Source organism: Gossypium hirsutum, chromosome D11 (genome assembly GCF_007990345.1).
Source record: "Gossypium hirsutum isolate 1008001.06 chromosome D11, Gossypium_hirsutum_v2.1, whole genome shotgun sequence".
NCBI classification, from domain to species: Eukaryota; Viridiplantae; Streptophyta; class Magnoliopsida; order Malvales; family Malvaceae; genus Gossypium; species Gossypium hirsutum.
Genome location: NC_053447.1, coordinates 63,652,300 through 63,675,190, shown reverse-complemented (window position 1 = coordinate 63,675,190; position 22,891 = coordinate 63,652,300). Strand labels below are relative to the sequence as shown.

General features: G+C 31.6%; 2 protein-coding genes across 5 annotated transcripts; both read right to left on the bottom strand.

Annotated features, from left to right (window-relative positions):
• Positions 1 to 13,295: 13,295 nt before the first annotated feature.
• Positions 13,296 to 17,490, bottom strand: LOC121223413 (zinc transporter ZTP29). Of its 2 annotated transcripts, none has more exons than XM_041104823.1 (6): positions 15,783 to 17,490; positions 15,618 to 15,708; positions 15,302 to 15,330; positions 13,980 to 14,065; positions 13,737 to 13,854; positions 13,296 to 13,574 (listed from the first exon to the last, which is right to left on the bottom strand). In XM_041104823.1, the coding sequence occupies exons 2-6, from the start codon at positions 15,630 to 15,632 to the stop codon at positions 13,529 to 13,531; spliced, it is 294 nt and encodes a 97-aa protein (XP_040960757.1). In that variant the 5' UTR covers positions 15,633 to 15,708; positions 15,783 to 17,490; the 3' UTR covers positions 13,296 to 13,528. The 2 variants fall into 2 exon arrangements, with proteins under 2 accessions (XP_040960757.1, XP_040960758.1); XM_041104824.1 differs by having other exon boundaries at positions 15,618 to 15,699.
• Positions 17,491 to 19,418: 1,928 nt separating this feature from the next.
• On the bottom strand, positions 19,419 to 22,666 carry LOC121223412 (L10-interacting MYB domain-containing protein-like). Of its 3 annotated transcripts, XR_005920761.1 has the most exons (4): positions 22,228 to 22,666; positions 21,671 to 21,725; positions 20,345 to 21,574; positions 19,419 to 20,237 (listed from the first exon to the last, which is right to left on the bottom strand). XR_005920761.1 is itself a non-coding variant. In XM_041104822.1 (2 exons), the coding sequence occupies exons 1-2, from the start codon at positions 20,543 to 20,545 to the stop codon at positions 20,037 to 20,039; spliced, it is 402 nt and encodes a 133-aa protein (XP_040960756.1). In that variant the 5' UTR covers positions 20,546 to 22,638; the 3' UTR covers positions 19,564 to 20,036. The 3 variants fall into 3 exon arrangements, 1 of the variants encoding a protein (XP_040960756.1); XR_005920760.1 differs by having other exon boundaries at positions 21,671 to 22,638; XM_041104822.1 differs by having other exon boundaries at positions 19,564 to 20,237; positions 20,345 to 22,638.
• Positions 22,667 to 22,891: the final 225 nt, after the last annotated feature.

The window sequence follows — 22,891 nt, the reverse complement described above, 5'->3', positions numbered from 1 at the left end:
AATTTTTCGTGCAGTAAGCGAACAACAGTGTCTATCTCCTCATCCGAACTCCCTGTGATTACAATATCATCAACATATGCCATAAGCAGTGATAGATGTCCACCAGATGAGCGAATGAACAAAGATGAATCTGCTTTTGAAGCCCGAAAACCAAGATGAGAAACAAGATGCTGTTTGAGTGTCTGAAACCAAGCACGAGGGGCTTGTTTCAGCCCGTAAAGCGCTTTGGTCAGTCTGCACACAAGTGTCTGCCCATTAGCTCCTTTTATTTCAAACCCAGGAGGTTGAGCCATATATATCTCCTCTGTCAGATCACCATTAAGAAAAGCGTTATTCACGTCAACTTGCCTTAGAACCCAGCCATGCATGACTACAATAGATAAAACAGTTCTAATTGTTGCTGCTTTAACAACGGGGCTAAATGTGTCTCGAAAATCAAAACCCGGGTGTTGAGAAAACCCTTTGGCCACCAACCGCGCCTTATACCGCTCCACAGTGCCATCAGCCCGCTTTTTGACCTTAAAAAGCCATTTGCAGCCAATAATCTTTCGATTGTCAGGGAGAGGGCAGAGATCCCATGTCTTGTTGCGAAGTAGGGCCTGTAACTCCTCTTGAACAGCAGTTTGCCAGCAGCCATGTTGCATGGCATCATGAATATTAGTAGGAGTCTCTGGAACCTCATGACTAACACTACTAAGATATGCCTTTGGTTTATAAATACCCGCTTTGCTTCTGGTAGTCATTGCATGTGAGTTTACAGGCAACGAACTAGGTTCAGTAGGAATAGTAGGGCCAACTGAAGACTGGTGTAAGCTGGTATGTAACCGAGAACCATGATCTGAATTAGTGCTATCAGAAAGCAAATTATTACTGAAGGAGACCATTGGACTGTGCTGTCGAGCTAAAGTATTACAAGGCTCAGGTAAAACTGATGTAGTGGATGGAGCTGAAACAGTTGGGCTGGAATGAAGAACCAGCAACTTGGAGCTAGAAACAGAAGCAGGAGGTTGAGCAACTGTTGTCTGGGAGGGAGACTGTTTGAACGGAAACTCTCCTTCATGAAAAGTAACATGGCGAGAGATATACACCCGACCATCAACTGCCTGACAACGATAGCCTTTATGACTAGGGGAATACCCTAGAAATGTACATGGACTGGATCTAAACTGCAACTTGGAGTTATTAAATGGCCGTAGATTAGGAAAACACAAGCAACCAAATACCCGTAGAAAACAATAGTTGGGACGCTCATGAAACAACTTTTCATAAGGGGATACCCCTAAGGGAGAAGTAGGCAACCTGTTCACCAAGAAAACAGCACTAGAAAACGCATCATTCCAGTAGGTGATGGGTAGACTTGCGTGAGCCATCATAGAGAGACCGGTTTCAACAACTTGCCTGTGTTTGCGCTCTACCAGACCATTCTGTTGAGACGTATATGGGCATGTGACACGTCGAATAATACCATGATGTAACAGATAACCAGCCAAAGATTGAAACTCTCCACCACCATCAGTTTGCAAAGCTTTCAACTTGTACCCAAGAAGCCGTTCAGCTTGTCTATGAAAAAGAGGAAACACACTTAGAACATCAGACTTTCTTTTAAGAAAATATATCCACGTATATCTTGAATAGGCATCTGTGAAAGCAACATAGTAGCGAAAGCCATTTGATGTGACTGGAGCAGGTCCCCAAACATCAGCAGCTACTAGTTGTAATGGGGCAGTGTATTCAGAATTAGAGTGTGCAAAAGGTTGCTTGCGTTCCTTCCCTAAATGACAAGCAACACAACAAGCAGTATTTTTATTTTCAACAACTGAGATATTACATTGAGTCAACGCTTTTTTAAGCGTGGCATTACAGGGATGCCCTAGTCTATAACGCCAAACATCAAGTGGTACCATAGTGCTGGCAGTTAAACAGTGAGCAGAGTTCATCTTTGAGTCAGAAGCATTCGAGTGTAGCTTGTATAACCCGTCACTTACAGAACCAGCAAGAAGAACCTTTCTCGTCTGTAGATCACGTACTTGGCACTGTGTGGGATAAAACTCAAACATCACATTATTATCCTTGGTAAATTTGGAAACAGAAAGCAAATTCTTTGTTATGCCGGGAACATGCAGCAACGACTTCATAAGCAAAGGTCGTGATCGAGTAATTAAGGATGATTGACCCATTGACATAACAGGAAGAGCGGATCCATTACCCACATAAACTTTACCTGGACCGTTGTACGGTATAGTTTCACTGATTGATGCCCCTGAATTGGTCAGATGATGAGTGGCTCCAGAGTCGGGGTACCAGGCATTATCCGCCACCGTTCCAGGAGTTGTAAGAAAGGCTTGAGACTGTAGAATTGGAGTGGATGCAGAGACCTGAGACACGTTACCATGCTGTGGAGAGGCAGGAAGAAATGGATTAGACCAGTTAGAAATTTGAGTAGGTGGACAATACCAACCTGGGGAAACATTCGGATTCACTGCAGGTGTAGGGCCGACCCAAGATGGAGTCGGATAACCTGCTCCAAACATACTGAGATTTGCTTGAGGGGCTGAAGAAGGTCTGTAACCTATACTTTTATATGACGCATCGAAGCGATGGTAACACCGATCAACAAGATGCCCGGTCTTCCCACACAACTGACATTGCACTCTTGACCCATACGAACGACCACGCCCACGTCCTCTGTTATTAGAAGAAGGTCGATAATCTGGTGTGGATACATTCTCATTCACAACATTCGGAACCTGACTAGATACTAAATTTGCCGAACTAGGAACCTCACATACGATAACTTATTTTCGTGTCTCAGCATCAAGAAGAATGGTTGTAACTCCTTGGAGCGTATACGGAACCTGGCTGGAGGTGACAATCGTGATGACGGACTCATACTCAGGTGGCAAGCCATTAAGAATGGCAGTGATGTGCTCATGATCACTAATAATTTCCCCACAGCTCGCAAGACTATCACAATAGGTTTTGATTTTCACAAGAAAATCTTTCATAGAGAGATCTCCTTTCCTTTGTGCATGCAAGGCTCTCCTATACGACATCAACCTAGATGTTGTCTTGCTACCATACAAAGTAACAATGGCATTCCAGATTTGAGCACTGGAATCCATACCAATAAGATGTGGCAATACACCCGGACTTACAGAAGATAACAGCCAGGAGGCAAGAGCGCAGTCTTGTTGCTCAAACCTGGCAAACTCCGGATTCTCCTGAGGAACCCCACTTTGATCCATAACCTGTTGAGGCGGAGCAGTCGTGCTTAAGTCAAGAAAATGCTGTAGACGATGGGTTTTGAGCGCCAAAAGAATCTGCTGACGCCATAGCAAATAGTTATTATCATCAAGCAATACGCTGATTTTCTTGGTTGCAAAAAAACGACTATCAACAATTCCATCAGCAAGATTAGACACCATTGTATAAGCAGCGGATTGCACACCAGAAGGACTGGAAGGCAGATCCATCAAACACAAAAATAAGAAAAGAAGAAAAAAAAACTACAAGAAGTAATAAACCTCTGATACCATGTTAAGATATGATACGAACTAATCTTTTATTAAACTCTTGAAAACTTCAGTACAAAGTTGCTGTTTATTTATAGAGCAGGAAGGTTAAACTGCACTAACTGACTTTAACAACAGACGTAATAGTTTGTTTATTAACTAACTAGTTAACTGATTATAGTTATAACAGATAGTAATTCTGTATGTGGGAAAGACTACGAAATGAGATGAATTGGTGTGAGGCAAAGAGCTCCTATGTTGAACTATTTATAGAACTTTCTCAGCATGACATCTTGAAATTGAACAGTATGTTCCGGTAAAAATCAATTGGCATAATGCCTTATTAATTACTTTTTTTTAAAAGATCCAAAAAAAAAAAGAAAGTTGTTAAAATTATTTTAAAAAATTGTAAAACTTAGAAATATATTATAAATTTTTTTAAAAAATTTAAAAAATAAAAAATAATTAATCTTTGATTTGACTTTTATGTATATGTCCACGTTAGCAAAGTTAATATTTGTTAAGGTTAGAAATGGTATCAGAGGAACCTCATATTAATAGCCCGTTTTCCGTTATTGTTATTTTGGGATTGTAATTATTAAGTATTTTTCTTGTTTTTATAACTTAGGTATGAAATTGTTTAGCTTGTTTATTTTAAAACATAAGGTTTACCTAAACTGTGATATTTGCATGCTTTTAGGTTTAGAAAGCTATCACCTTAAATATTTTTGCTCCTTTATAAATACTTAAATGTTTTGATAAAAACTTTGTAAAACGTAATCGTTTTCTCAAAATTACACCTCAATAATATTGTAATGAATTGTTAATTAAAGTCGGTTTAAATTAATGAATATTTTTTCTAAAAACAAAAGAACAAATTTCATATGAATCCATTTGAGAAAAAAGTATGGCTTTACAGGACCACTTCGATGATCGGATGTAAAGCCTTCGACTTAGCCGAAACTCCTAGACCGGGTTGGAGGTGTTACAGAATCACAAGTGAAGTGATAAATAATTTGCATTCAAGTTTTAAGTTGACATTGACATTATTGTCAATGTAGGAGGATGTGGGTTTAAGAGGGTTAAAGCGTGTTATCCTCCATTTTAAGGATTAGGAAGGGAGTATAGGTAATTCGGGACATTGTACCAAAATTTAAATTAGATTATAAATAAACAATGTTAAAATATTAAATAGCCATATAATCACCATTTAAATTAAAATTTTAAGAAAAGTTGCAAAACTATGTAAAAATTAGGCATAATGACTATTTTGCCTTCCAACTTTACAAAAAAAAAGGACATTTTGGTCCTTTATTTAATTTTTCGCCTATTTTAGTCTTTAAACTTGACAAAATAAATGCAATGTTAACTTTTTCATTTTTTGGGGGTGATTTGATAGAATAAATGCAAGTTCGAGAGTTAAAAAGAGGCGAAAAATTAAATGGAAGCTGGTATTTTTTTGGGGGTAATGTTGGAGTGCTAAATAAGTCCTTATACCAAATTAATTCAATCAAATAAAAATAGAACTAAACTGTAAACAAAATAATTTTTATATGAAATTGAATCACAATTAAAGTGATAAATAATTTGCATTCAAGTTTTAAGTAGACATTGACATTGTGGTCATTACAGAAAGACGTGAGTTCAAGCGAGATGAAATGTGTTACGTTATCCTCCTTCCTTTAAAGGATTGAGAAGGGACTATGGATAATTTTAGCCATTGTATAAAAGTTTAAATTAAATTTTAAATAAACAATGTTAAAATATAAAATATCTATATAATCATCATTTAAATTAAAATTTTAAAAAACATTGTAGGACTATGTAAGACTTAGGCATAATGATTTTTTTTTTTGCCCTCAAATTTTACAAAAAAAAATGTCATTTTGGTCCTTTATTTAATTTTTGTTTATTTTAGTTCTTAAATTTTTTTTTCAAATCAACCCAAAATAAATGGACACGTTTATATTTGTTATCTTTGTTGATGTGATTTATATGTAGATGATATGTCAGTATTTAATTAATTAAAAAATTAAATAAACAAAACATTTTAAAAGTTATTTTAACTTTGTTACTTTTTAAAAATATTTTTAAGGTATAAAAATAAAGTTAATTCCTAACATTTACTCATTTTGTCATGTTAGTTCTTTTTTTTTTTTCCTTTTGAATCACTTTGGTCCCTCAACATTTAAAATGTGAAATTGTTTTTTTTTTATGAGAACTTCGATTGAACGGTTCAAATTTTAACAAGGGCAAAATTTATCATTACACCTATTTTTACTTAAATATGTTTTAAATTTTTTTTCCAAATATGTTAGGGGTAAAATATTTATATTTATAAATATGTTTTCAATAAAAATATTTTTTTCAAAATTTATTAAATTAAAAATATATAAAAACTATTCAAAACCTTATAGAAATAAGTATCTTTAAATTTAAGCAAATTTATACATTACTTAAATAAAAAATTATTCTATAATTTTTAAAACTAATATTTTTTTAAAACTTCATTATAAAAAGCATAAAATAATTAGATATTTTTAATTTATATGCATAACGCAAATTAATATATATTACAAAGCCTAAAACTAATGTTTATATAATTTTAAATAAAATGAAAATCATGTTTAATATTTTTTAAAGGAAAAATGTCTAAAACATTTCTTTTTACAGAACTACTTTTTAATTAAAAATTATATTAATTAACACAGTTCAGAAAAATTTTAAATTAGTTTTTTTTTAATTTCTCTAATCGTATATATATTATATATATTACAAATCATATATCATAAGGTCTTAAAACCCAAATTTGATGTGTACAACTTATTTAATTATTTTTAATAATTTTAAATAAATAAAATTTAAAATTATAAGTAAAATTTGAAAAGGTTAGATTTTAAAATTTTATCTAAATTCTTTAGGTAAGAAAATAAAAATATATAAAATTATTATAAAAATAAATCATATTACCATAAATATAAACATTGATTAATTATAATTAATATTTCAATTTTTAATCATTGGATATTTAAAAAAAATCATCCTTATAATTTAATTTAAAATTTATTTATAATTATTTCATTAAATTTAAATATTATCATAAAGTATGCATTAGTTAATTATCATTGGATATTTTATCTAGTATTTAAATTTTTTTTTAAATCACTTGATAGTCACATGAAAATAAAAATAACCTTAAAATTACTTATTAGGATTTTTTTCTTAAAAACACTTATTCAAAATCGTCAAGATAAAATAATTTTGTTTGTTGAAATATTTTTCTTAAAAAACAATGTTAGCATTTTGATTGAAATGCTTAACAATTGTAACTATTTAGACTAACCGATAACATTATAAATGTAGATGGACTAAATTATGTCAAAAAACAAAGTATATAAATTAAATCTCAAGTTTCAGGATAGTCTAGAGGTCAAAATTTACTTGTGGTCATTGCCTTATAATGTCAAGAAAAAGCGACACAAATCTAAAAAAAATGGGAAGCCATATGTTAGTCTCTAATACTCTTAGAATATTCCAATCATATATAACTATATAATGTTTTATTTGAAAAATATAAGAACAAAATTATGTTAAAGATTAAAGTATATAGATTAAATCTCAAATTTAAACCTATTGAAGGGACTGAAATTAAAAATTAACTATTTTTATAAAATGCAAGTGCATAGTAAAAATGTTGCAGTTAGGATCTGCTATCACAGTGGGTATACTGGAAAACCGTCGCAGATGGAACCTACTATCGCTGTGGGTACACACCAACATTTAATAGCAGATATATTGTCGATTCTTCCTCCTATCACATCAACCCACCTATGCAATGCATTACAATCAATTTGTAAATATTAGGCATAATGACTTTTAACCCTATACTTTTAGAATGTTACAATAACGATCTAAATATTAGGCATAATGACTTTTTTCCCCTCCAACTTTATAAAAAAATTATTTTAGCTTTCCATTTAATTTTTAGCTTGCTTTTGCCCTTAAAATTTGTCAAATCACCCAAAAATGAACGAAAGAGTTAGCATTTGTGAACTTTGATAATGTGACAAACATGTGAATTGTCATGTGGATGATATGTTAATATTTAATTAATTTTTTAAATTTAAAAATTATTATACTATTTCAATAATTTTAATAATTTTTTATTTTTAAAAAATTTATAAATTTTTTGAAATTTTAAAATTTTTAAAATTAATTAAATGTTGACTTGTCATTCATGTGGCAATCCATATGTATTCCATGTCTACAAAGTTAAAAAAATGTGAATTTTTCTATTCATTTTGGAATGATTTGACAAAATAACGCAAGCTTGAGGCTAAAAAAGGCGAAAAATTAAATGAAGGGTTAAAAAATGATTTTGTCCTTTTAGCTCTCTTTTTTTTCTTTTGAATCACTTTGATTCCTCAACCTTTAAAATGTGAAATTGCTTTCTTTTGGATGGAAAAATTTTAACGACATTTGCAACTTGTGTGGTAATTTATATATACTTTATTATAACATAGATAATTTTTCTAAAAAATTTAAGAACTTTTTTTTTTGAAATTTTGTGAATTATATGTGAATTGTCATGCGAGTGGTCATGTTAATATTATTAAAACTTTAACAATTTGTTTAGTGTTTCCGTTTAAAAGAAAACAAATTTACTAAAATTTAAAGGTGGTAGGTAAAAAAGATCCAAAAGAAAAAGAAGAATATGTTTATTATTATGCTTATTTTCACTTGAATATGTTTAAAACATTTTTTCGGGAAAAATATTTATATTTATAAATATGTTTTCAATAAAAATATGTTTTTTTTCAGAATTTTTAAAACTAATATATATATATAAACTATTCAAAACCATATAAAAATAATTACCTTTAAATTTTATCAATATTATAAATTACTTGAATAAAAAATTTATTCTATGATTTTTAAAAATTCATTATAAAAAATAATTAGATATTTTTTCATTCATATACACAATCAGGCATCGCAAATAAACCGTAAGATTAATGTTGATGTGAATAGTTGAAAATGACACTCTAAATGAATATTGCTTGTATTGTCAAAACTATTTTTAAATTTAATACACTTTTATTAATTGTACTTTAAATTAAAATAAAATCATATTTTTATAAAGAAAAATGTCTAGAAGATTTTTTTTTTTTTTACAATTTAAAATAGTTCTGCTTCATATTGTTTACAAAGCTACTTTTTAATGAAATTCGTAAAGTTATTCTAAAATTAATAAAGTTCAAAATAATTGTAAATTAGTTTTTTAATTTTTACAATCGTATATATTATATATATTACAAAATATTATGTTATAAGGTCTAAGACACAAATTTGATATGTACAACTTATGTAATTCACAGAGGGATTCTGATCACATCCCAAAATATAGGGATTATTGTCCTCCCTAAAGACCATATCTTTTCTTTTTTTATTTTCAACAACATAGAGTAAAAGCACCAACTAAAATATATAGGGTTATGAGTAAACTCTTAACTTTCAAATACAGTTGTGTATTTCAGGGATTTCAGGGAGACATGGTCGTGTATGTGACTGTGTGGACTGGGCAGATTCAAATTTAACTCGGTTTAGTCATAAAAGAACACCCATATGACTTTTTGAGGTCTTGAGCAATGATCCTTCATTCAAACTTGATCTAATCACCTACAATGGGTCTTCCAATCAATCCAAAACGCTAAGATTAATGACAATGTTCAAGATTTATCATCTAATCAAAATTTTTTAAGTTAATTCGTATTCGATGTGAAAGATCGACAAGAACGAGATGTATTCCAGATCTCAAGGGTTTAACAAAATTAGGTATGAGAATACTTACTATTCTTGACATGATTGAAACAAAATTGATGGCATTACAACGATTGGGTACTAAAATTGAATCGATTGAAACTTGATTTAATCTCGAGATTTCAACGAAATTTTTAGCAAAATCAAAGAGTTTTTTTTTTGTAAAAGGGGGCTGAAGAGAAAATAGGGAAGAAATAGAGAGGATTAGGGTTCAATTTTGAGTTGAAATAGAATAGGAAGTCCTAGTGGGGTTAGGAAAGGATTTAATAGTTGGGGTTTGGAAAAATTGAGGGGTTGTTTGGCAGATGGCTCATTTTGGCCGAAATTCGAAAAAAGTTTTGGAGGAAACGACGTGGATAAAACTTAGTACAAGGTGGAAATTTAGATAATACTTCGGCCATTAGGCACCCATTTTATGGTTTTTGAATTCCACCACATTTAATAGATAAGCTATTCTAAGTTTGTTCCTTAAAGTGCAGAAAAATAAAAAAGAAAGGAGAAGTGTGGGTTTAAACCTTGATTTTTAGAACTTCACACCAAACTCTTAACCACTAATATTGAGATTTTTAAGATTTATTTCATAATGAATTTAAGAAATTTTTAACCCTATACTTTCATGATGTTACAAAAACTATGTAATTATTCAGCATATTGACTTTTAACCTTATACTTTCATGATCTTACAAAAACTATATAAATATTAGGCATAATGACTTTTCCCCCCTCCAAATGTATAAAAAAATTATTATTTTAGCTTTCCATTTAATTTTTAGCTTCCTTTAGTCCTTGAAATTTGTTAGATCACCCAAAAATGGATGAAAGAGTTAGCAGTGAACTTTGATAATGTGACAAACACATAAATTGTCATGTAGATGATATGTCAACATTTAATTAATTTTTTAAATTTAAAAAATATTATACTAGTTCAATAAATTTAATGATTTCTTTAAATTATTTTTTGAATTTTTAAATTTTTAAAAATTAATTAAATATTGACGTGACATTCACGTGGCAGTCCATATGCATTCCATGTCTATAAAGTTAAAAAAAATGTTAACTTTTCTATTCATTTTGGGGTGATTTGATAAAATAACGCAAGTTTAAGGGCTAAAAAAACAAAAGAAATTAAATGAAGGGTTAAAAAATGATTTTTTTTTGTCAAGTTGGAGGGCCAACTAAATTATTATGTTTATAAAGTAAATATGTTTTAAATTAGAACACTTTAAAATTTTAAATATATTTTTATACATAATTTTATAAATTGTTTTTTTTCAATTTACAATTGTTTAAAAAGAGATTTTAAACTGTTAAAAAAAATTTAAATTTGTTTCAATTAAAAATGTAAAACCTTTAATATAATTTTAAATAATCAAAACATTTTAAAAGTTATTTTAACTTAATTTTTAAAAATATTTTTAAAACATAAAGATAAATTTAGTTTTTAACATTTACTCATTTTGTCACTTTTAACTCTTATTTTTTTCCTTTTAGATCACTTTATCCCTCAATCTTTAAAATATCAAATTGCTTTCCTTTGAATGGAAAAGTGATTAAATTGTTAATATTTTAAAAATATTCATAACTTACACTTCATTGAAACATAAATAACAATATTTATGACTGACAGTTTTTTTCATTTCTTTATTTTACATATATTTTTTTTCCATTTTTTATTGTATAAAATTTGTTTTGGCCAAGAAAAAGAATTCGTGGAACATGTTAGTGTTAGTATTGTCATATTGCATTTAAAGTATTATATAAATTTATAACTTCAAAAAAAAAAACACTTTAAGAAACTGAAATCAATATCAAGCTAGTCATCGAAAAATGTCATTGGAAATTTTGATAGCATCTAGTGATCGGGAAATTAGTGAAGGAGACTCTAATTAAGACCGTATCACAAAGAAAGTTCGTTTCAAAGAGATGACCGAAGACGCTGTTGAAGATATGGTCGTCGATCTGAGTTTGAAGGCTGTGGTCTCTTGGGCCATTGTTAGGCTCTGGTATTATAAATGACGAAGATTTGGTCTTTGTTGAGGGTAATATTTTAAGATCCAACGTCAACGGAATCCCGACCATCGATTTTTCTGATCGTATCAAGAAATGGCTTGTTAAAGACATGGCAACTACTGTTGTTGTAAAGCTGTTGGGACGAAATATAAGTTATAGAGTTTTACATAGTGGGATCTCCAATTTGTGGAGGCCCTCTCAACCCTTTCAGCTTATGGATGTTGAAAACGGGTATTACTTGGTTAGGTTTCAAAGCAAAGTTGACTACAATATGGTGTTTGGCTCAAGGGCCATAGGTTGTTTTTGGCCATTACCTCACTGTTCAACCTTGGACGGTTGATTTCAACCCGTAGAAGCCGTTTCCAAACATGGTCCTAGTGTGGATCCGCTTTCCGGGCATGTTGGGTTTTCTCTATAAACGACAAGTTTTAGAAGAAATTGGTAGCTTAAAGTAACCCGGTTGGATGTTAAAACAGAAAGTGGCGCAAGAGGACTGCTTGCAAGGATCCTGTCTTCGTTGACTTGGAGAAGCTACTCGTCTCGCAGATCCTTGTCGATGGAAAGCTTCAAAGGGTGGAGTTTGAGTCTCTGCCAGCCGTTTGTTTCTCCTGTGGCTGTTATGGCAACCTTAAGGACATTTGCCCTTCCAATGGTCCAGATCTGAATTTCGCCGCCGGAAAGGAGCAGGTTTCCTGTCCAGGCGTCGTTAAACCAGCTTCGGCGAGGATGGGGGATTCTTTTGGCCCATGGACGATTGTGGAACGAAAATCGTGCCAAAACCAGAAGGAAAATCGAAATCAAAAGCCAAAACTTTTTGATAAAGAATTAAGCAAATCTTGTTTTGAGGCGTTAAATTCACTGTATAGTGGGGCTGTTGATTTGGGGGATAAATTTCAAAGGAGAGTTTTGAAAAAAAAAATCTAGGTGCTTAGGCTTAGGGCAGTTCTTCATTGCTTTTGAGGAGTGTTTTTGAGAAATTTGAGTGTTTGGTATTGTTGTCAAAAAGTGGTTTTAAAGAATAAAATGTCCATTTTAGACATGCCATTATAAAGTAGTAAATATATATTTAAATAATGTTAAAATTAGTTAATATTATGATATTTTAGTAAAAATATAAAAAAATAATTTATTATAACTTATTGCTAATATTTTAATATATAATATTAATTTTAAATATTTCTTAGTAATTAATATTAATTATTTATAAAATTTAATATATTTAAAAATTTAAATATAAAAATTAAATATTTTTAATTAGATATTGATACAATTGTATTATTATAAAAATTATTTGTAAAAAAGAATCCATTTCTAATTTGTCCAAGTAAACAAATGGATGAAATTGCATAGAATTCGGTAATTTCATTTCATTTCCCATATAGAAATCGACTTGTTTTAACAAACAGTAATCAAAGCACAATAAGAAGAAAAAGTGATTTGTTATGAACATGGTGTTGGGGTCAATAGTATGGCAACTCAACCTTTCAATAGCCAGACAAGTGTTTCGAAATTTATTAAATTTAAAATAACTCGATCTATTTAACATTTTGACAAAGAAAAGCTAAATCCTTAAAATCGAATGATTTAGATAAAATATAATCTGCATTTGAGCATTAACTTGGAACCTTTTAAAATTTAAATTGGCAGATGATTAAAATTTATTTTTTTAAATTTTAAAATTTTAGTTAAATTGTTAATCTTATAAAAATTATTTTTATTAAATTCAAGTTAATTGAAACATTTTTAATTACATTATTATTAAAGGGGACTTTTTTATTTAAAAAATATCACACTAACCAATTTAACAAATACAATTAATAGTGTTAACAACTAATCTAAAAAATGTGCCAATTAGAGATGACAGATTCAATAAAAAATCAGATATAACAATTCTGAATTTGCACCTTGTTAAAGAAATAAAAATGAGGTTTGTAAGGAAATTAAACAGTCAAGTATATAAAAGTACAATATCCATAAATTTATTTGTAACCCCCTCTTTTTTTCCCATTTTCAATGTTCATGTTGTTACAAGGAAACAAATTATGTACATTGCAAACTGGGGCTGTGTTCATCCTTTTTGTTTTTAAGACATCTCATAGTTTGGATAAAATTATCAGAGAAATCAACTAAAATAAAACATCTTGGTTCAGGAATTTACAACATCTTTTTGTTCATATGGAAAGAGGTTACAAGCTCATGTCCTTTGGTAAGCTTAGTTCGAGAAAGTATAGGCTGCAGACAAAACCAGAACGAGATACGTCAAAGTTCGTAAGAAAACAAACATATATAATGCAAGTATCATTGTTTGTGCACGATTAATCTTTCGATACGAAAACGATAATCAAAGTGCATGTGTACATACGAGCTAAGAACCGAATATTAGAAGTTTGTTACCTTGCAGACATGAAAGCCATCCCGAAGAACACAGCCTTGACAGCTTGCTTCTGCCCGGAATAGTCAAATACCAATGGCAGCATTTCATGTAATGTTAGGAAGGCCATCACCCCACCAACTGAAAATTTTAAACATAAATTTAGAGTAGGTTTTCACTAGATGATAATATCAGAGAGCACAGTAAACCAGATTCTTTTTTTCCCGAACCAAAATCCAATACGAATGATTGATGGTACGACAAACCTGATCCTAACAAGCCCTCGAGAATTTCGGGACTTAAGCTGCTCGGGAACAGATAAGCTCGGGACTTAAGCTGCTCGGGAACAAACCTGATCCAATACGAATGATTGATGATACTTTAACTTGCACTCTTTAGCATGAATAAATATTCTTTGATAGAACAATGAATTAATAATAAATATATCAATACAGAGCAGGGTTTTTTGATTATGAATCAACAATGCAGATATGCTCTCTCTGCTTCGTGGACTGCTCTCAGTCATTCTGTAACTTTATGAACTTTGAACAATGGATCAGGACCAGCATTTGCAACTCCATGACACCATGATATTTTACCATTAAAATGGGGTTTAAAATTTTAATCAATATCTTATGAAGTTTTATTGAGAGAGAAACAACAGGAGGCAAGAAAATCTATCACGTTTAGATTAAGGATTTGTTTTACATCAATATTACATTGAACAAGAAAGAGAAAATAAAACAACTAGCAATGGAGAGAAGGTGCAAGCAACAACCTCCTTTTAACGTGACATTCATATTAGACATTCATACGAAATGAACTGCAGCTCTTTTAACTTCTGTTTCCAGCAGGAAACAAAACTAGACTCACTCCCACAGTGTACTCCCCTCTTTGTTAAAATTTTTCTAAAAAAATAAAACACCTTTCTAGGCCTTGTATGTAAGTTATAACAGTGACATTCCAAAGGGTGCAGAAGGAATTAAAAGAGGCAAGAAAAAGCTGTGAATTTTCAGCAACCAAACAGACAGTAAAAGAGGAAACAAATAAATAAGACAGATACAGTTTGTGTTCTTTTCACATATAGTTGTCAAGCTACCAAACAAATCTAAGATTATCTCCAAGACATGATCTCCAAGAAACAATTTTAACGGACTAAATGAAAAAGAAAAGAATACAACTGTTTGATCTCCAAGAAAATGGAGGAAACTAAAAGTTCATTATCTCTTTCACTCTTAGCTTTCTAATTTCTAAAAAGTAAAAGTATAACAACTTTCAGAACAATAACACAACAGAAAATATACTCGTGGATTTTCAGACCTCATAAAAACGGATCAACTTCGTTTAATACTAAGATTTTACGCACTGTTGTTCAAAATAAAAATAGTAAGTAAATTTTAACTTGCTTTATAACCCTAAATTCAGTCCTTAATAAAGAAAGTAACTAAAAACTTTTCTGATTAGATCAAAATTAAATTAAATCATTGAGAAAACAAAAAAAAAAATGCAATGGTATTCAGTATTCATACTCTTTTTCCTACATTTTCTCAGCATCCAAACAATCATAAGAACTACAAAAAGTACTCACCGAAACGTAGTCCTCCACATCATCAATTCCTTCCAAGACGATTCCGGAAGACGATGCCGTTTCACCGGACATTGTCACGAAACAAAAAGGAAATATACGGAAAAAAATTAAGTATCAACAGGGAAACTGAAATTTAACCGAATCCGAAGAGAAATTCCACTGCATCGCGTTTTGTTTTTCTAAGTATAAAATCTTCTCTGTTTTTTTTTCAGAGGTTGAGAGGTCTTCAATAACCCAGCCCCGGCATTTTTCTTTTCAGAAAGAATCTTCTTGACTAGGGGCCGGCTTTTATATGTAAAAGAGATTCAATCCTTACCCGGAAAGTAACCATTGTTGTCTCTTACTCTTTTCGCTCGATGTAGGAGATGAAGGAAGCGTTGACAACCTAAGTTTATCTCCTATCCAATCTTCAATCAATTACGAAAATCAATCCCAGACAAATAAAAATATACAGAAGAAGAGAAGAAAAAGATAAACTCACCGGCAGAGGGCAGAGGAACAAAGAACCAACAGAGGGCAGGGATGAGGGCAAAGAATCAGCAGAGAGCAGAGAGCAGAGAGCAAAGAAGGGCGTTCGTGTGTGGCTAAAAAAGTAAATGAACCAGCCCAAAAGCACTTTTTGGCTGAAAAGCTAAAAATTTTCACTTCTCCGTCTGGCCAAAAGCACTTCTCAGCTTCTGAGAATTTTGTCACTTTGTCACTTTGTCATTTACTCATTTTATTTTTTCCTTTTGGATCACTTTATCCCTCAATCTTTAAAATATCAAATTGCTTTCCTTTGAATGGAAAAGTGATTAAATTGTTAATATTTTAAAAATATTCATAACTTACACTTCATTGAAACATAAATAACAATATTTATGACTGACAGTTTTTTTCATTTCTTTATTTTACATATATTTTTTTTCCATTTTTTATTGTATAAAATTTGTTTTGGCCAAGAAAAAGAATTCGTGGAACATGTTAGTGTTAGTATTGTCATATTGCATTTAAAGTATTATATAAATTTATAACTTCAAAAAAAAAAACACTTTAAGAAACTGAAATCAATATCAAGCTAGTCATCGAAAAATGTCATTGGAAATTTTGATAGCATCTAGTGATCGGGAAATTAGTGAAGGAGACTCTAATTAAGACCGTATCACAAAGAAAGTTCGTTTCAAAGAGATGACCGAAGACGCTGTTGAAGATATGGTCGTCGATCTGAGTTTGAAGGCTGTGGTCTCTTGGGCCATTGTTAGGCTCTGGTATTATAAATGACGAAGATTTGGTCTTTGTTGAGGGTAATATTTTAAGATCCAACGTCAACGGAATCCCGACCATCGATTTTTCTGATCGTATCAAGAAATGGCTTGTTAAAGACATGGCAACTACTGTTGTTGTAAAGCTGTTGGGACGAAATATAAGTTATAGAGTTTTACATAGTGGGATCTCCAATTTGTGGAGGCCCTCTCAACCCTTTCAGCTTATGGATGTTGAAAACGGGTATTACTTGGTTAGGTTTCAAAGCAAAGTTGACTACAATATGGTGTTTGGCTCAAGGGTCATAGGTTGTTTTTGGCCATTACCTCACTGTTCAACCTTGGACGGTTGATTTCAACCCGTAGAAGCCGTTTCCAAACATGGTCCTAGTGTGGATCCGCTTTCCGGGCATGTTGGGTTTTCTCTATAAACGACAAGTTTTAGAAGAAATTGGTAGCTTAAAGTAACCCGGTTGGATGTTAAAACAGAAAGTGGCGCAAGAGGACTGCTTGCAAGGATCCTGTCTTCGTTGACTTGGAGAAGCTACTCGTCTCGCAGATCCTTGTCGATGGAAAGCTTCAAAGGGTGGAGTTTGAGTCTCTGCCAGCCGTTTGTTTCTCCTGTGGCTGTTATGGCAACCTTAAGGACATTTGCCCTTCCAATGGTCCAGATCTGAATTTCGCTGCCGGAAAGGAACAGGTTTCCAGTCCAGGCGTCGTTAAACCAGCTTCGGCGAGGATGGGGGATTCTTTTGGCCCATGGACGATTGTGGAACGAAAATCGTGCCAAAACCAGAAGGAAAATCGAAATCAAAAGCCAAAACTTTTTGATAAAGAATTAAGCAAATCTTGTTTTGAGGCGTTAAATTCACTGCATAGTGGGGCTGTTGATTTGGGGGATAAATTTCAAAGGAGAGTTTTGAAAAAAAAAAAATCTAGGTGCTTAGGGTTAGTTTGGATGGGCAGTATTTACTTCCGGTGGAGTTAAAAATAATAGTGGCGGTGAGATTAGTTACTCTAGTGGTGAGATTGGATACTGTAGCGGTGAGATTGGATACTGTAGCAGTGAGATTAGAAATAATGGTGAAGTGTGTGTTTGGATTCAAACGCAGCTTTAGCGGTGAGGTGGGAAGTATCATATTAGAATTAATATATAATAGAAGTTTTTAAATTATTTTACTTTTTTAAAATTATTAAAATATATGAATTTATAAATTCATTTAATAAAATATTAAAATGTATCTTCTAATATTTTATTATAAATATTTTAATGAATTATATAATCAATTTAAATTATTTATTAGATAGAATGATAATTATTATTAAATTTTTTATAGTTAAATATTCTTTTATAAAAATGATAAATATTATTTTCACAAATAGTAACATTATACTTTGATTAAATTTTGAAGTATCTAAACGGATGATTTTTAATAAAAAAAATATAGTAACATAAGAATTAACAAGTTTCATTATTACTAGAAATTAGGTTATGATACAAAATGTTTTTACAAATATAGATTCATTAAACCAGTTGTAATGGTTTTCCTTAACATCGCGATTTTAAGGTCACTTTCACTTTTAGAAGAACTCGATTCACCTCTATCAAAATGGCTTGAAGAGATAGGCATGTCAGGTATATTCTCAATTTGTCGAAAATCCTCATCATTTTGCCATTTTTTTCCACACTCCAAATGTTCGTTCAATCACAAAGCGTAACGAAGAATGGGCATGATTAAAGGTTTCTTTTTTTTAAGATACTTGATGATTACCTCGACGTAAATCAGGTAAACGATATCGTTCCTCCTTATATGGACCTAGAAAACCTGCCATTTGTGGATATCCTGAATCCACAAGATAATATTTTCCTACAAAAAAGCAAAATATAATATCAAGTTTAAAAATAAATTAAAAATTTTAATATTTTTATATAAAGATTAATTAAAAAATTAAAGTTCAACCTGGTGGAGGGTGTGAAAACTTTAACTCTTGTTTTCTAAGGGCTTGTAAAAAAATTCTACTATCATGTATTATTCCTTCCCAACCAGGAAATGCAAAAATAAAGCACATGTTGAAGTCACAAACTGCCATAATATTTTGAGTTGGTTCACCTTTCCGTCCGATATAAGGTATTTGACAAGAAGGCGAAATGCATGCTTTTATGTGTGTTCCATCTATGGCCCCAATACAATCCTTTAAAATAAATACAAGTAATGAGATAAAAGTTAGAAATAATTTATATTTTAAAAATATAAAGATTGTGTAAATTTTACCTTAAAGTAAGGCCAACATCTTGTATCATGTCGAATATGGTTCGGTACTTCCTCAAATTGACCTTTAGTGGGTTTAATCATGTCTATTCCCATTCGAAGAAATGTATGCAACATATCAGTAAAAATTTGACTAACAGATTCCCCAGATTGTTGAAATCACTCTGTTGCATTTGAATTTGATTATCTATTTCTAAGAATGTACAATGATAATGCTAACTTCTCCATCGCCGATACTTTTCCATGCTTTAAGCCATAATTTGTTTGCAAATCATGCAACAAGCTGTGAAATATATTTTTTGGCATCCTAAAACTATTCATGCAACGATCATCATGCCCATTTAATGCTTCGTTCACCTACATTTGACCTGTATAATTTAAATCCATACGCGGTTGCATAATGAAATAAGTTTCATGGTGTACCAATACACTACTTAACACATATTCTTCCTCTTCATGATAATTGTTGTGCTCAACTTGGATAACAATTGTGGCTATTCTTCATTGAGCTTCTTCACTTAATTCAGGGGTATCATAATTCATATCAAAACTATTATACATATTGTTAAATTCATCCATAACCTGAAAAAGTAATCAACTGAAAATAAATTAATATTTTGTGACATTCTATACAACACAGAAACTTGAATAAAAACATAGCATAAAAATACCAAACATAAAAAATATCATACATTAGTTTTACATATAAAAAAGTAGTATAGTTATATTACAATAATAATTCTAAGGAGCTTATGGTGGAGGTGGTTGATGGTATGGTTGGAAGGGAAATGAGGATGTTGCTACCAAGGATGAAAATGATGCAATTGGATTTTGTTCAGCATACGTCGAAGCCACCAAACCCTAACATCTAGATCTAAGTTCAAAACCACTTCTCATTTCACCAGTATTTGGAACATTTTGATGGCAAAATAGTATAGTTCATCTTTTTTTTGGAATTTCATCTCCCAAAGCACGCAAAGCATCCATTGCATTTGAAATAGTATATTAAGAGTGAGGAAAAATAATTTCATTCACTGACTTCCTTGGACTAGCCATACCCTCACACAATGTCTCAATCTGAGTAGTTAATGTATTTCTTGATGATTTTCTACTTGAACTTGATTTTTTTCCTTTACCGTGTACAACCCCAAGTGTTTGCTTTCTTCGATTAGGAATTTCATGAGAAGGGTTTGATGGTACCTCATCAGGAGGAATACCTTCATTCTAGTTACTATGTTCAACTGAATCACCGAATCCCTCATTAGGTGCATCATCTCCCATAGGAACCCCACTTGGAAGAACACCAGACAAAGGTGCCCATGCATTCTCTCCAGTGGCTATAATGCCACCAAACATTTGCCACATTAACTCATTCAATCGTGGTTCAATTCCTTTCTTCTTAAATCCTTTAAAATCAGGATTTTCCTACATAACATGTTAAGTGTTAAATGTTATACTAAGATTTTTATAATTGTAAATTATTAATTTCAATAAACTTTATGCATTAAAATAATGATAAAGTTAACACTAACCTGTATTTTTTCAGCCCACCATTCTTCGATAGCATCGATCATCTTTTTAGATGGACACCATCCAATACCTGTAGATTCGTTAAGCAACTCTCTCCATAGCCTCCATTCCTTTTTTAATGTATCCAACTTATTTTTCAATTGAGGTTTTCCATAATTTTTTTTTCTGTTTTTGCTTGAAAAAGAGCAATGACATTTTCCCATCCTTTTGAGTTTAGATGAGTTGTCGGTCTATTACCATCATTGACTTCATTCACGCAAAGTTCACAAAATATCAATGTCAGCTCATCATCTCAAACAGCTTTTGTTGCTAAGATACTATCTCCCTTCACAAAATTTCGTGTTTTTACCATCTATTATAATTATTTTTATTTTAAATGTCAACCGACATAATACCATAAATATATAGTTTCATAAAAAATAAGAATAATACATCACGAATGGATGAAAGCCATAAGATGAACACTAAAGAAAAAATTCTCAAAAATCCATGGTAAACAAGAATGAGGATATAGAAAGGATAATTGATTATGACTATCTTTTCAAAATGAATAAAGGCATTTTGAAAGGATGAAAAAATCATTTAAAATCAGACTACTCAAAAGAAAAGCAATAACAATAACAACAATAATAACAGTGAGTGACAGCAAACCCTTGATTGCATAATAATTGACCTCTTAAAGAGGATTTATCTAGGTGATAGAAGATTTGGCAAATGCAACACTACTAAAGAGGGTAAAAAAGCTACTAGGGAAAATCTGGTGTAAGGAAGAAAAGATTAAAGGCAGATATCAATATTCTTTAACCAAGATACTGCCCTTTCAAGTTTCAATTCTTTCATAAAAGAACATACTTAAAAGTCATTTCTCAATAACTCATTGCTTCGCAACAAAAGAATATGAAACTTCAGAATTGTAAGAAGGATAAAATTAAGTTACTAAGAAATATTCTCTTTCTTTTTTTTCTTTTTAATTTATCTGGATTTTAAAACTGTGTACAGCCAAGATAAGGTTCGATGGTGTTAATCAGATTTGATTGATTAAAGGTAATCAAAAGGTCAGCATCTTTAAAAGAATCTACTTTTATAAATAGACAAAGAATAAAAGAAAGTCGAAACTACAATTTACAATAGACAATTTTTATTTTTAAAAAAAGGGAAAGTTTATCCGTTCATACCACAAGGAGGTTAGCCTCCAGCACCTCTTCCAAGGTTGAATGAAATGCTTCCACCGACTATAAGAGCAATATCCATTAGTGAATGAAGACCGAAAATAGCAAAAAGGGGAAAAATATAATCAATGACACATATACTCAATGATTTTCAGTTACCTGTACTGGCAGATCAGATATGAATCCCACAGTATCACTGAGAAGCACTTTCCTCCTGAATTATTATGTGCATAATTAGATCAATTGCATAAGATTGGAATCTCCTCAGTGATTAAAAAGCATGTTTATATTTGGTTGCCAAAATTTGTGAGAGAGGAAATTAGATTAGATATGGACCATCTCATCTTGAAGGAAGAACAACACTTTTTAATCTACCATCCAATGTTGCAAACAATTTGCACAAAGCCATTGCCTCCAATTAGGAAAAAAACATCCATCCTTTTACTTTTAACAAAGAATTTAACTTTGAGGAAAATTTTTTTTAAAAAATAAATATACCTTGCATCACTATACAAATTACTATCTGAGAATGCACTAATTAATGTAAACTTCCCCTGTTAATTGAGAAAAAGGGTAAATGTTGAGCATGAGAAAATAGAGGGAAAAAACGCAAGATATCTCTAACTTGTTAGTCTGATTGAAACAAAATGCAATTTTGGTCAGAATTTGGCCACCTACAGCATTTGTGTACCATATAATAGCAATAGTAGCCAAACCTCGGCCATAAAGTCCACCTCGTTTCTTACAAGCTGCACGTTGCATAGCTCGGGTACGGCGAACCTCTTCAATCTGGGATAACAAATGATTCTCCCACTACAAGATTCTGAGAATAAGTTCTAGTCAGCGAACATATAAAAGAACACAGTATTGTGATTCGCCTGAAGCCGGGTCAAAGAGGAAGACAAACCGAAAGGTCTCTTGGGGTTTTGGTAGGATTGTAACTTTTTGTGTTTTAACCCCCTAAATGTGTTCTCCTAAAAAGGGGTTCAAAAAATGACCTTTTTTGGGTTTTCCGGCCACCGGAGGCGGCGGTTGCCATCACCAATGACTGGTGGCCGAAACAGATGTGCAACAGCCCCCATGGCCAGACATAGGGTTGGTTTGAGAGAAAAAAATGGAAGGAAAAAAGTTTTTTTTTTAAAAAAGGTTTGAAATGAATTTTTTTAAATAAATTTTACCTTATATAGGCTCCCAAAACAACGTCGTTTTGGACTTAACTTCAGAATTCTCAAAACGACGTCGTTTTGAGTTTGACCCGATGTCCAACCCGACCCCTCACAAGATCCGCGTGTTTTGGAAGGAAGGGGTTATTTCCTATTTTGGCCCTTCTGCTTTTTAGCATATTTTTAAATTAGTCTTGCACATTTTTTATTTTATTTC

Excerpts from the sequence above, each read along its gene's own strand:
- LOC121223413 (XM_041104823.1), bottom strand. Across the intron at positions 13,855-13,979 it reads CGAGGGCTTGTTAGGATCAG|TTGGTGGGGTGATGGCCTTC; the intron begins GTTTGTCGTACC and ends TAAAATTTTCAG. Across the intron at positions 13,575-13,736 it reads ATGGCTTTCATGTCTGCAAG|CCTATACTTTCTCGAACTAA; the intron begins GTAACAAACTTC and ends TTTTGTCTGCAG.
- LOC121223412 (XM_041104822.1), bottom strand. The coding sequence starts at position 20,545 with ATGGGAAAATGTCATTGCTCTTTTTCAAGCAAAAACAGAAAAAAAAAT. Across the intron at positions 20,238-20,344 it reads GGTGGGCTGAAAAAATACAG|GAAAATCCTGATTTTAAAGG; the intron begins GTTAGTGTTAAC and ends CATGTTATGTAG.